Below are 12,561 nucleotides of genomic sequence, written 5' to 3' on the forward strand. Positions count from 1 at the left end.
CTATAATTTCTCCAAAAGTGGAGGGAAAGAGAACAAGAGCCTGCATTTCTATTTATAGAGGGAAATTATCCCAGACTCATTCAATGCTGATTTCTGTGACTCTTGCCAAGGCACTTTCCTCTTTCCATACCAACATGCCTCTGACCACCATAGAAAAGATAGGTTACTTCCTCCCAGTTCAACAAGGGAAAGGAGGATCTTAGGATTTGCAACTGTTAACTTTACTAACTTTGATCCTCTCGGTAGCGGGAAATTATATGACAGTGCCCAATTAAGGCATTTAAGGCAAAACAACCAAACTTAAATAAGGTATGCTTTTGATCTTTCTTTCTTTGAATGCAGCCAGAGCCATGTCTTTCAACACTGGGATTGACACTTCCTTAGAAAACAACACATCTCTTATTTTACTCACATCAGTGATGGCTTTCTTGGCCTTCTCCTCAGCATTCCTGCATTCTTGCACAGCCTCCTCCACCTCTGTCTGCAGTTGGGACAGGTCAGACTCCATCTTCTTTTTCTGGTTGATAAGGCTTGTGTTCTGTATTGAGGGAACAAACATGCCACTTTTTAAAAAGAAAAAATAGATCTATTTCTTACTGTTGAAAGGTGGTGTTTTATTGTTGAATTCTGCTTCAATGAACCAAAAATTGTATAAGGATCTGTCATCTCACCAACTGGCCTCAGAAAAGAGAGATGGGATTGATTCTTTCCATCTCCCTCAGCCTTTTAGCCTGAGGTGATCATGCTTTTCATTTGCTGGTCTTTCTAGCTACTTACAAACCGTATTTCAGTTTGTCTGACTGTCTTAACCAACCACATAATTCCGTGGTCCCCTGAACTTTCTGGAATATTCTAGTAACTGGAAATCCATCCTCTACCTTAGATGTGACAATTGGTTTTGAGAGAGCCCTTTGCAAGTCTTGCTTCTTTTCTAAGATCCTATACCCAGCTTGTCCATAGTCCAAATGTTCCTTTCCAGCTTGTGATAATGTTACAATAAAGCAAGTAAAAGAGAATACCCTCACTGCAGTGCGTGGTTGACAATCCGCACCTCCGTTAGTGTTATTGCATTAACTTGTATAACAACCATGGCAAAGGCACACTTGGATTCTGCTCCTCAGGAAATTCCTGAGATAAACATTGATTTCTGTTTAGAATCAGTATGTAGAGAGATCTTGTAGCACCTTTGAGACTACCTGAAATAAGTTAGTCGACTTTAGTTGACTTCGTCAGATGCATTAATTCTGGACTTCCGTTTAGAATGTTTTAGAAAACCATTATAGGGGAAACAAACCAAAGCATAAATTTATAGCAAACCAAAGATAAATTTGCTCCTAATAATGTTTGAAGGCAACAGCTACAAACAATCCACAAAGATAAAGAACGTAACTTGTTCCTGAGGCTCCTCTTACTTGTGTGTGGAGTAGCTGGACTCGCTCACTGGCTTCTATCAGTTCCTGTTCAGCCAGTTTACGGGCCCGTTCCGTCTGCTCCACTACAGCACGCAACTCCTCCAGCTCTGCCTGCAACAAGTTGTTTCTCCGTTCTACTATGGCAATGTTTTCTTTGAGGTCTTCATTGGCCCGGACAGCATCATCTAGTTGTATCTGGGTGTCCTGGAAATAAAAGGGAATGCTGGGATGAGATTAATGGAAGATGGCCTTTCAAGTCCTGCGTGAAAAGCTTAGGAAGAAAAGACAATATATCCATACTAAACTTTCTGCACATACTTTGAGATATCCCTGTAACGTTTTGACTTGCTTCTGAGCCTCAGCCGCTATGCGATTAGCGTGACTAAGTTGGATTTCCATCTCGTTGAGGTCACCCTCCATCTTCTTCTTCACCCTCATTGCCTCGTTGCGGCTACGAGTCTCAGCATCGAGAGAAGCCTGGAGTGAGTCCACCATCCTCAAGTGGTTCCTCTTGGCCTGCTCCATCTCCTCGTCCTTCTCAGCCAACTTGCGCTCAATGTCAGCCTTGATTTGGTTGAATTCCAGCTGAGCCCGCAGGATCTTGCCTTCTTCGTGTTCCAGAGACGCCTGGAAGAAAACAAAATGGTGGAGGAAAGGAATGCTCAGTTTATGAAAACATGGGTATATATGATAAGAGTACAAGGAATGTTATTTGAGGGGGAACTATTTGCTTCATGCTCACACAAACTCTGAGGCACTCTGCCCAAGTTCACCTAGCATTCTTGTGGAAACTCATAATTTCCCTTTTAAAAAAGAAATAAAATATGGCTGCCAAAGATGGCAGAAATAATGGTGGAGCACATTGGTGTGTGGCCCACTTGATTTTTAAAAACAAACAAGTAACATACTGGTAGTTTTTTGTGGGTTTTTCAGGCTATGTGGCTGTGTTCCAGAAGTTTATTCTGGACATTTTGCCAGCATCTATGGCTGGCATCTTCAGAGATTGCTGGCATAGAAGTGAGTGGTGTGTGTGTGTGTGTATACATATACATATACATATACATACACATACACATACACTGTGTGGCCTCAGGTTGGGAGGAGTGATTTACATGTTAATCTGTGTATTGTTCTGTTGCTGAATGGCAAGGCCTCAGAGTGGGAGGATATGCAAGTAACATTTCAGAGAAAGAGACAGAGATACATCTACATATATGTATAATGCAGCAGTGAAAATTATTCAGTGCTCTAGATATTGTTAGACTACAACTGCCAGCATTCCTCACCATGCTAGCTAGGGCTGATAGCAATTGCTGTCCAAGAACTTGAGAGGGCCACATAATTCCCACTTTTGGGTATAGTAAATTTGTTCAGAAAACATCAGTGCTCATAGATGACACTTGTAGATAAAGTATTTCTTCTGTCTGAGAGTACTGTAGTATGGAAGCTTCACTACATGTGGGTGTGATTTCTGTGAGGCCTGTATCTCCTGCCTCCTTCTCAGCATTTAAGTGAAAGTGGGTAGGGAGGTGAAGAAATATGAGAGGAGAAAGAAAAAAGAAATTAGGGAGACAAGAAAGCTGGAAAGAATGGGAAATGGTGCACAAGAAAGAAGTAAGCCATAAAGAGCATGGAGAAGATTTTGTTTAGGAGGTTCTGTGGGATCACAACTGATAACCCTCCTAACCTCAGCCTCTTCAAGTGCTGCCTGCAACTCCATCTTCTCGGCCTCCAGTTGTTTTCGCACTTTCTCAAGCTCATGGATGCTCTTGCCGCTGGCTCCCAGCTGCTCAGTCAGATCAGAAATTTCCTCTACAAGAAGGAAGAAAGAGAAGAGGGTTAGCTCTCCTCCAGTAGGGAGAAGGATCCTCCATTTGCTTTGGACTTCAGATCCCAGAAGCCCCAGCCAACTTGGTCAACAGTCAGGGATTATGGGAGCTGAAGTCCAAAATATCTGGCAGACCAAAGGCTGGGAACTGCTTATCTTGGGTATTGTGGCTCACTAAAGGTTAAAGAATGAGGAGGACTCAGCTGTTGATGGGATAAGGCTTACCCTGCAAGTTCTTGTTCTCCCTCTTGAAGGTCTCCAAATGCTCCAGTGATTCCTCATAGGCGTTCTTCAGCTTAAAGAGTTCGGTGCTGAGCGAACGGGCCTCTTTCTGTGATGACTCCAGCTCAGTTTGGGACTCCTCAAACTTTTGCTTCCATTCAGATAGGAGCTGGGATTGTCAGAAAGAATAAGGGTTGGGTATGGGAATAAATTCCACAGGTTAAGTTTTCATAGTGAACATGTAAACCCAAAGAAGTTGGAATCCTTTGTAGGAGAGGGACAAAGAACCTGATTTACTGTCTGTTCTGAGAGGATGGGGAAATGGGACCATCAATCTATACCCACACTGGAACTGGGATGTGGGAAGTTCCAGTATAAACCATATAAGACATGCAAGTTGTATTAGGTATAGAATCACCATACCATCCTAATTTAATCTGATTTTGGAAACTAAGCAGCTTCAGGACTGGTTAATACTTAGATCAGTAGTTCTCAACCTTGGGTCCTCCAGGCATTTTAGACTTCAGTTCCAGAATCCCTGATCATTCAGGCAAGCTGGCTGAGACTTCTGGGAGTTGAAGGCCAAAACATTAGGCGAGCCAAAAGTTGAGAACCACTGACTTAGCTGAAAGACCACCAGGGAATGCCAGGAATCTCCATGTAGGGCTAGGGAAGAATCCTACTTAAAATCCTGAAAAGCCACCATCAGTTAAAGTTAGAGGGACCAACAGCCTCACTCATTATAAGGCAGATTTTTGCAATCCTATGGAGAAGACCAAGTCTCTTTAGGATCTTAATGAGTTGTTCACATCCTTGCCATCTGGTCCTTCAGATGAAAAAGTGGGAGTTGGCACATGTTGAAGTGTCTGGACACATGTATCTGGTTTCTTCTTTCCCACAAGGCTATTCTGACTTTCTTGCCCCAGGGAGTCCCCAAAGTCTCTTTTACTGACTTGAGCAAGCCTACTCTGCCCATGTTTCAGAAACCTGGTACGTGACTTAATATCCTCACTAGTGGAGGCACCACCATCCCCAGGTTCATCCCTCTGCTCATACTTTGTCAAAATTCCTCTGCTTCTTGTCCAGGGCTGCTGCAGCTGCATTTGAGCGCTCCACGTCTACCATAAGGTCTTCAATCTCATTCTGCAGGCGGTGCTTGGTCTTCTCCAGTGAGGAACATTTGGCATTCACAGCCTCCACTGCCTCCTCTGCATCCTGCAGCCTCTGTGCCAGCTTCTTCCTGACACACAAGATGAAGTGAGACTGTGATCAGGAGGCACTACCTGTTTCAAGCATAAAGTGAGTGATGCCGGCTCTACCATTAGACAAGGTGAGATGGACACCCTAGTCAGCCAATGTTAGGTGTCATGAAAGGATAGCAAATTACAGATTTTATTATTTCTTGTTATTGTTGTATATTTGTTGCTAGAGATGGAGAGATGTATTGCTGCAAATCTGTGCCTCAAGTGCCAGGATAACTTTGAGTATTGTCCACATTAACTTGGACAGGGGTGGTCTTTGCTGTTCTGCCTGAAGCAGCAAAAATGGCTGGGCCCAAAGTGAAAGTGGGAGAAGACAAATATAAGTACCTCTAGGGCTTTAAAAAAAGGTGGAGAGAAAGCTTGCCTGTGAAGCTTTCAGGTAAACTCAAATTTACTCATGGCTTCTGTGACATGTGGGGAAAATGAAAATGAAATGATAGAGGGAAGGAAGGAAGGAAGAACTTGAAAAAAGTAAGAAAGGTAGAGGTGGTAACAAGATAAAAATGGATGAAGGAAAGTAAATTAAGAGAAACTGGAAAAAGTGGTGGCAAGAGAAGCAAGGAACAAACAGAGCCTAAAATGGAGAAACATCACCATGGGTGGATCAAGAAGAAGGTACTTGGTTTGGCTGTGAAGTAGGATGCAGGCAGATTGGGGACACTTACTTGGCCTCCTCCAGTTCCTCTGTCCTCTGGATGGCATCTGTCTCATATTTGGTTCTCCATGTAGCCACCTCAGAGTTGGCCTTGGAGAGCAGGCGCTGGAGCTCCGCTTTAGCCTCCGTCTCCTCCTCATACTGTTCTCTCAGCAAGTCACAGTCATGGCGGGCTGACTGGAGTGCATGCGCTAGAGCATTCTTGGCCTGAATTGAGAGTGACAGATATACTTTCAGAGGTCCTCAGTCTTGACTTGTATCTAATCTTTCCTCTGTGCTCTACTAATTTTCTCTCAACCCAGTCCACAACCTCTGTGCATCCCTTACCTTAGCTTCTTCCTCCAGCTGCCTCTTCAGATCTTCCAATTGTTGGGTGTAAGTCAGTTTCCCCCGTGTGAGCTGGTTTATCAAAGCTTCCTTCTCATCCAACTGGCGGGACAATTCCCCTAGGAAGAAGAATAGGCTGTCATGCCACAGTAAAAGAATCTCTGCAAAGATCCCAGGACCTCGTTCTGGGGCAGAGCTTTCACTGGGTTTCATTTTCATCAGAGTCAGCAGCCATATTGAACAAGCCAAAAAGGGATTCCACTATAACTGAACATCCCATTTCCTGTTTATTTCTTTTCAGTGCCCTTTTTTTCTAAATCAAGGGTGTGTAAAGTGGGGCATACAGGATGAATGCTGCCCCCTGGACTTTTTTTTTGTCCCCCCCCCCCCCGGGATCAAAATATTTTTTTTGGGAAAAAAAATTGTTCCAAAATGAACTCTATTGGATATGGAAAGCATTTCCACCAGGTTTCCTTAGGCAGGGCTAGAAAAGACTCTTTTCTGAAATCGTGAATGCTCCTGCTAGTCAGTGTAGACAATGCTGAGATAGATTGACTAATGTTTTGATTTGGTATTAGGTAACTGTCCAAGGTCCGAAATATGAATGATAGATGGAAAGGGAGAAATCTTGAAAACTATTCCCCCTCCACTCACCATTCTCCGTCTGGAGCTTGGCTCTCTGCGTGGTGAGTTCATGGGCCATCCGCTGAGTTTCTTCAGATTTAGTTCGGTGCTCATTCATTTGGTCTTCCACAGTTCGACACATTTTTTCCAAGTTGGCCTGGAGAAAAATTGGAGGGGAAAAAATGAAGAGGATTTCTTATTGAAAAGAAGAAAGGATGAATGGAGAGTTAGAGCTAAGTAGAAAAAAAATGAGGATGAGAAAGAAGCTGAATGGTAAAAATGAGAAAGGAAATAAATGAGCAAGAGTTTTTGAGAAATTGGAAGGATGACTAAGAAAACCTTTAAGGATAAAGGATAAAGAAAATGAAGAGAAGTGTAACCTAAGGTGCATCTACATGGTAGAAATAATATGATTTGATACCACTTTGCTGCAGTACCATCTTATGAAATCCTGGGATTTGTACTTTTACTAGGTCTTTAGCCTTCTCTGTAATGGCAAACCTCCTCTGAACAAATCTTGCCAAGCAAACCCAATGACAGGCTCATCTTAGGGTTGTCATAAGTCAGAAATTACTTGAAAGCACACAACAACAACAACAACAGCCAAAGAGTGCTGGTTGCTCACAAATTACAAACCTCAGAATACTCTAGGATGGAGCCATGGCAGTTAAAGTTCTATCAAACTGGAATGTTTCTACAGAGTAGATGCACCCCTAGTCAGCTGCAACATTACTTCAGTTTTGGAACAAATTTAGTGTGCTCTCCCAAAACCTTAACCCCTCTCCCACTTTGTATCCTTCTCCCTTTCCAAATTACCTCCTGCTCTCTTCTCCAAACTATACCCCACCAGCAGTTTCACCTCCACCCTCAAATTAGAACTATCATCTTCATACTCTGCCCCCCATGTAGCCCCATCTCCCTCTCACTGAAACAGAACCTTTGCTTTCATCAGCTGCTCCATGTTGGAGGTGACATCGTCCAGTTCTAGTTTCAGCTCACTCTTCTCCTTCTCCAGCTTCTGCTTCACACGTTGCAGGTTGTCTATTTGTTCGCCCAGTTCTGCCATGGAGTCAGCGTGCTTCTTACGCAGTGCGGCCGCTGTGGCCTCATGTTGCAGCGTCGCCTCCTCCAGGTCCCGCCTCATCTTCTGGAACTCAGCCTCCCGCTTCTTGTTGAGCTCAATCTGGACGGAGGTGGCTCCACCAGCCTCTTCCAGTCTCTCACTGATCTCCTCCAGCTCTCGCGAAAGGTCAGAGCGCTGCTTCTCTACCTTCGCCCGGGCCGTGCGTTCGGCCTCCAGCTCTTCTTCTAGCTCTTCTATCCGTGCCTATACCAGAAACAAGGAACCCATTATCAGGCAGGAAAGTGTGACCTTCAGCTCAACTTCCGTACTCCCTAATAACCCTTCCAATTTTGGGGGAGAACCAGTGTGATGTAGTGGTTTAAGTATTAGAGAAAGGAGATTATCAGATGGGGATGGGACATCCTTGTCCCACCCCTTTTCCATCCTTGTTCCATTCTTCCCGTGCAATCGCAGGAAGGACTTTTAGATGGTTGCACTGATCTGGACATTGTCCAGCCCAGGAAGCACAAATGACAGCGATTGCGCAGAAGACTTTCATATGACATCGTCCTGTCATTGTCTCATCAGTGAAGTTGAATTGTCCCATCCTTGCCCTTCATTTTGCAGTAACGGAAGGACCCATTAATGCAATTCAGTTTTACTGACAGATTTATGACAGGATCAGCATGTCAAGTATGAATGTCTTTTGCACGATCCCTGTCACAGACGAGATAAGGATGGGCTTCGCTCCTGTCCCCTATCTGCTAATCTCCTTTGACTCTCAGAGACCAGGGTTCAAATCCTGTGGAAATGCCACTTGGGCAAGGAACACTCTCCTAAACTGAGAGGAAGATAATGGTAAACCCCTTCTGAACAAATCTTGCCACCAAAGCCCTTTGATAGAGTCACTGTTAGGGTCACCATGTCAGAAATGATTTGAAGGCAATCATCAACAATACATCCATCTAAACATTAGGAAGAACTTCCTAATGGTGAGAGTTGTTTGACAGTGGAAGACATTGCTTTGGGGGAGTCCCCTTCTTTGGAGATGTTTATGCAGATGCTGCATGGTCATCGTCAGAACAGCTCTGATTGTGTATTACTGCATGGCATGGAGTAGCCCTTATGACCTCTTCCATCTCTATGATTCTGTGATTCTGTGAAAAACAGATTTTTGGACTTAGGAACACTGCTCATGTTTTGGGGAGGGCTCAAGGGACATCTTTGCCAAATTTCATTTCCCCCAAGCATTGTAGACTGATGGTGCAACTTTTTCAAAACCAAAAGTGACTTCATATTTTGATAAAGGCCCTGTGCAAAACTAAAACAGTTTGGAGGAATTGTCCTAATTGTTCCCTGGATGGTGCAAGAGGCCTTTCAAATCCAAAATATTGAAGTGTGTTAGAGAGGTGTGAGAATTAAATGCAGCCCCCCCAAGATCCAGGGGTAGTATGTATGGAAGTTGCACATCCTTGCTTTACTAACATGTAGAAAAGAAGAAATTAATGTGAGATCTTAATTTCAAAGAACGACACTTAAATCCAGATGCTAAAAAGCTTCCATGAAGATATAGAGGATAAATATCCCTACTCCAAGTAGCTGACATTTTAGATAAGGTAGCAAAAAAGACAATGCACATTCTAAAAAAGGTAGGATATCTTAAACCCAGATAGGGGCTTCACAGAAATGATGTATTCTAGACCTCTCTTTGGAGGTCCAGATTTTGAAATGAGACCTTGCTCATGATAGTGATATAAGCGCATATAGCCCTGCCATCTTGTCCACTTTTTACCTGTAGCTCTTTGAGCTTCTTCTGCAGCTGGATGCCCAAGGATTGCTCATCTTCTATTCTAGCATTCAAGGCATTGAGCTCAAAATCTTTCCTGAGGAAGACAAGACTCAGTTTGGGTACAGTAATGGTGTGGCAAACAACAACACACAAATCTTTAACGATGAGAGGTGGTGGTGGTAATACAATGAGCATCCTCACTTTTTAAGCTTCTCATCCAGCTGCTGCTTATCATTCTCCAAATCCATAATGCTCTCTTGGGTTAGCTTCAAGTCTCCTTCCAGCTTCCGCTTAGCCCGTTCCAAGTCCATTCGGATCTTCTTCTCTTGCTCCAATGAACCCTCTAGCTGTTTGAGCAAAGGTAAGACATGAAGCCAAGAAGCTAAACAAGACATCCTTGCTCATTCACTACCAACAAGCCCCCACTTTCTAATGAAATTATATAGGTACAACCAATGTGGCATTTCATTGCCAATCTCAGTTTACTTACATCATCCACCTGTTGCTCCAGCTTCAGTTTGGCTTTAGTTAAGGTGTTGACCTTGTCTTCCTCAGCCTGCAGGTCATCCAAGGCTTGCTGGTGTGCTTCCTGGAGAGCCTTCTTCTCCTTGGTTAGCTTAACAATGATCTCATCCAAGCCAGCCATCTCCTCTGTGAGGTTCTTAACCTATGGCCATTTTGCAATTTTTAAAGAATATTAGCTGGTTGATGTAAGCACATTTCAAGATAGGTGGGAACTATCATCCTAGTGAGAAATGACATTCAGGGATTCTATATCTCTGGTAGTTCCTCTTGTCAATTTTCCACCAAGGAAGGTTGCTAGCTCAGTGGTACAACAATACTTTGCACATGTTAAGTTCCAGGTTACATCACTGGCACTATGAATTACATGAGCTCAGAACTCAAGAAGATATTTTCATAGAGCTCAGTTTGGAAAATCAGCCACTCTAGTTTATCCTTTCATCTAGATCCATCCCTTCTTGTTATAGTTATACCTATCCTGGCCCAGAGACTCTACAAAAAGCTTATTGCTCAGGTCATTCTCAGTCTATCCAAACCCAATACGAAAGAAGGTCAAGTAGTTCATCCCTATGGCTGCATGTCCTTCAAATGGAGTAGCCCTGTAAAAACTGTGAAGGCCCCAGTTCTACTGAGATGGCCTTGATGGTACTGTACAATTAGGCATTTAGACCAGACCAGTCAAACACCTGCAGGGGGTCAAGTCAGCCGAACTTAAAGGTCACACATGCTGGCCTTGGATAATTAAAATCACAATTCACTCACTATAAAGGCTCTCAAGTTCAGAGATTTTTGGTTGTGTGTTTAAATACTTCTTGCAGGTCTTTTGGGGTACCTATTAGAACTGGAGCCAAAACCATTTAACTAAACACAATGAACAACAGAGGCTTTGGTGCCTCTCTGTTCTATCGTTTGAAAGACATTTCAGCCAGCAAGGCTGCATCTAGTCCAGCTAAAGCCAACAAAACTCCTTGGACTCCACTGGACTTTGCTCAAATGTCACCTTCTTTTCTCTGTTCTCACCTTATTCTCTGTTGCATGCTTCTCTTTCTCCACCTTGGCCAGGGTCAGCTCCAGATCATCAATATCTTTCTTCAGCTCAGAGCATTCATCTTCCAGTTTCCGTTTCTTGGCTGTCAGCTCAGCGTTCATCTCCTCTTCATCTTCCAGACGCTCTGTCAGTTCCTTTACCTTGGCCTCGAGCTGGATCTTGTTCTTGATCAACTGATCACAACGTTCTTCTGCATCTGCAAGATTATCTTGCTCCTGAAATGGAAATGAGAAAAGGGGAAGAGTAAGAAACCCAAGACTCTAAACACTCAATTTCATTTTGCATTTGCTGCTTAGTTTTCCATATTCATGGAAGATCAACTAATAGTTTTCTTGCCTCCAGAAGATCCAACATGACTAATTTTGTGCTCCATAACAAACTGTGAGCTGATTTGGGTCATCACACCGGAAAGATATTTCAGAGTGATCATGATAAGGCAACGACGTTGGTACAAAAGTACATTTGTCGGTATTTTATGGATTCAAGAGGTATTTACAGCAGAGAAAGCCTGCCACCTGATGCTATTGTTTTACCACACAAGCTATGGTCCTGGAAGCCATATTAAGTCTCCAAATATGTATCTGCAGTTCCCACTTAGGGGGTGAATTCCAAGATGTGGTAAAAGAAAAAAAAAGCTTACATAGCAAATGTCTAAACAAAGGAATATTTATTGTGAAAGAAGAAGCCCTTCTCCTTCTTTAGAAGTTTTGAAACAGGAAAAGGAGGGCTCCTACCTTGCCTCTCATAGCTGTGCTGAAAGGGCCTCAAAGGAAAGGTAGTGGGTTCCTACCCCAAAACCATCTCTTTTGGAGGAAAATGCTATGCCCATTACAGGCTCCAAGAACAGCCCAGCACTTACTGCCTGAACTTGCAACTGGAGGTCATTCTTCTCTTGGAGCAGGGAGACCATCTTCTCCTCCAGTTCTTTCCGACGAGCTTCAGACTTCTCCAGTGCCTCCTTCAGCTTTCCAAATTCCTCCTTCATGGCCAGCATCTCCTTTTCAGTCTCTGCACTCTTCAACAGTGGCTTGATCTTGAAGAAGAGCCTCATCCAAGGCCAGTTCTTAACCCCCATGAAAGCCCGGATGTTGTACTGGATCACAAGCAACGATTCCCTGCACAGACACGTGTGAAAGAAAGCCTTAATGTACAAAAATCAGACATAAAATGGATCAGCTTCCTTCCTGGAGCAGGTGTGTTGTCCCACATTAGTTCTTACAAACAAGGTCATATTGATATGGGAAGTGCAGAATTCTATATCATGAGAATTTCACTTTTCATAAAAGTTTTTGTCCTTATGGCTGTGCAAATAGACATGCACTGGGCAGTAACTGGGGAAATTTCAGAATGTATGAAGTTGCCTTTACAACTGAGGAGGAAATGGCTTTCTATAAGAACTGGGTAGTTGCTAAAGGGTAGTTGCATCTCTGCACAGTCCTCAAGGCCATGCCAATTGTGATTGTTCAGTGCACTCACTCTATGATACAATTGATGAAGAACAAAGCGGAAAGGGGTAGCGAGGAGTGAGCTAATACAAGAATACTTAAGGACTTTGAGTAAACGTTGCATGAGAGATCAACATTTTGCATTGGAGCATCAACAGGAAGACTAAATGTCATTATCTTGAGAATGATCTGTATTGAATGGTTGGTAAAGATAATTGGAAAGCTACTCATGTTCTCTGGAAGATCAATAGGATCAAAACAGAGGAGTGTGTTTTAGAGCAAACAACACGTATTAGCTAAGTGAAAAAGACATCAAAGCACAGAGAAATAATATACAAAGACTGGTCAACCGTTTATCTGTATG

General features: G+C 43.3%; 1 protein-coding gene across 2 annotated transcripts in view; it reads right to left on the reverse strand.

Moving 5' to 3' along the window:
• The window catches only part of LOC121934760 (myosin-7), a 37,135-nt gene that overhangs the window by 3,228 nt on the left and 21,346 nt on the right, over positions 1-12,561 (reverse strand). For both annotated transcript variants that reach the window (XM_042475571.1, XM_042475570.1), the window contains exons 22-36: positions 11,612-11,867; positions 10,725-10,967; positions 9,673-9,849; positions 9,384-9,529; positions 9,186-9,276; positions 7,268-7,657; positions 6,361-6,487; positions 5,707-5,825; positions 5,390-5,586; positions 4,519-4,702; positions 3,466-3,631; positions 3,100-3,224; positions 1,731-2,039; positions 1,413-1,616; positions 413-538 (exon numbers count right to left, since the gene is read on the reverse strand). In XM_042475571.1, the coding sequence (XP_042331505.1) occupies positions 413-538; positions 1,413-1,616; positions 1,731-2,039; positions 3,100-3,224; positions 3,466-3,631; positions 4,519-4,702; positions 5,390-5,586; positions 5,707-5,825; positions 6,361-6,487; positions 7,268-7,657; positions 9,186-9,276; positions 9,384-9,529; positions 9,673-9,849; positions 10,725-10,967; positions 11,612-11,867 (2,860 nt within the window). The remainder of the gene's footprint in view (positions 1-412; positions 539-1,412; positions 1,617-1,730; positions 2,040-3,099; positions 3,225-3,465; positions 3,632-4,518; positions 4,703-5,389; positions 5,587-5,706; positions 5,826-6,360; positions 6,488-7,267; positions 7,658-9,185; positions 9,277-9,383; positions 9,530-9,672; positions 9,850-10,724; positions 10,968-11,611; positions 11,868-12,561) is intronic.

The sequence above is a fragment of the Sceloporus undulatus genome, chromosome 6 (assembly GCF_019175285.1).
Source record: "Sceloporus undulatus isolate JIND9_A2432 ecotype Alabama chromosome 6, SceUnd_v1.1, whole genome shotgun sequence".
Taxonomy (NCBI): domain Eukaryota; kingdom Metazoa; phylum Chordata; class Lepidosauria; order Squamata; family Phrynosomatidae; genus Sceloporus; species Sceloporus undulatus.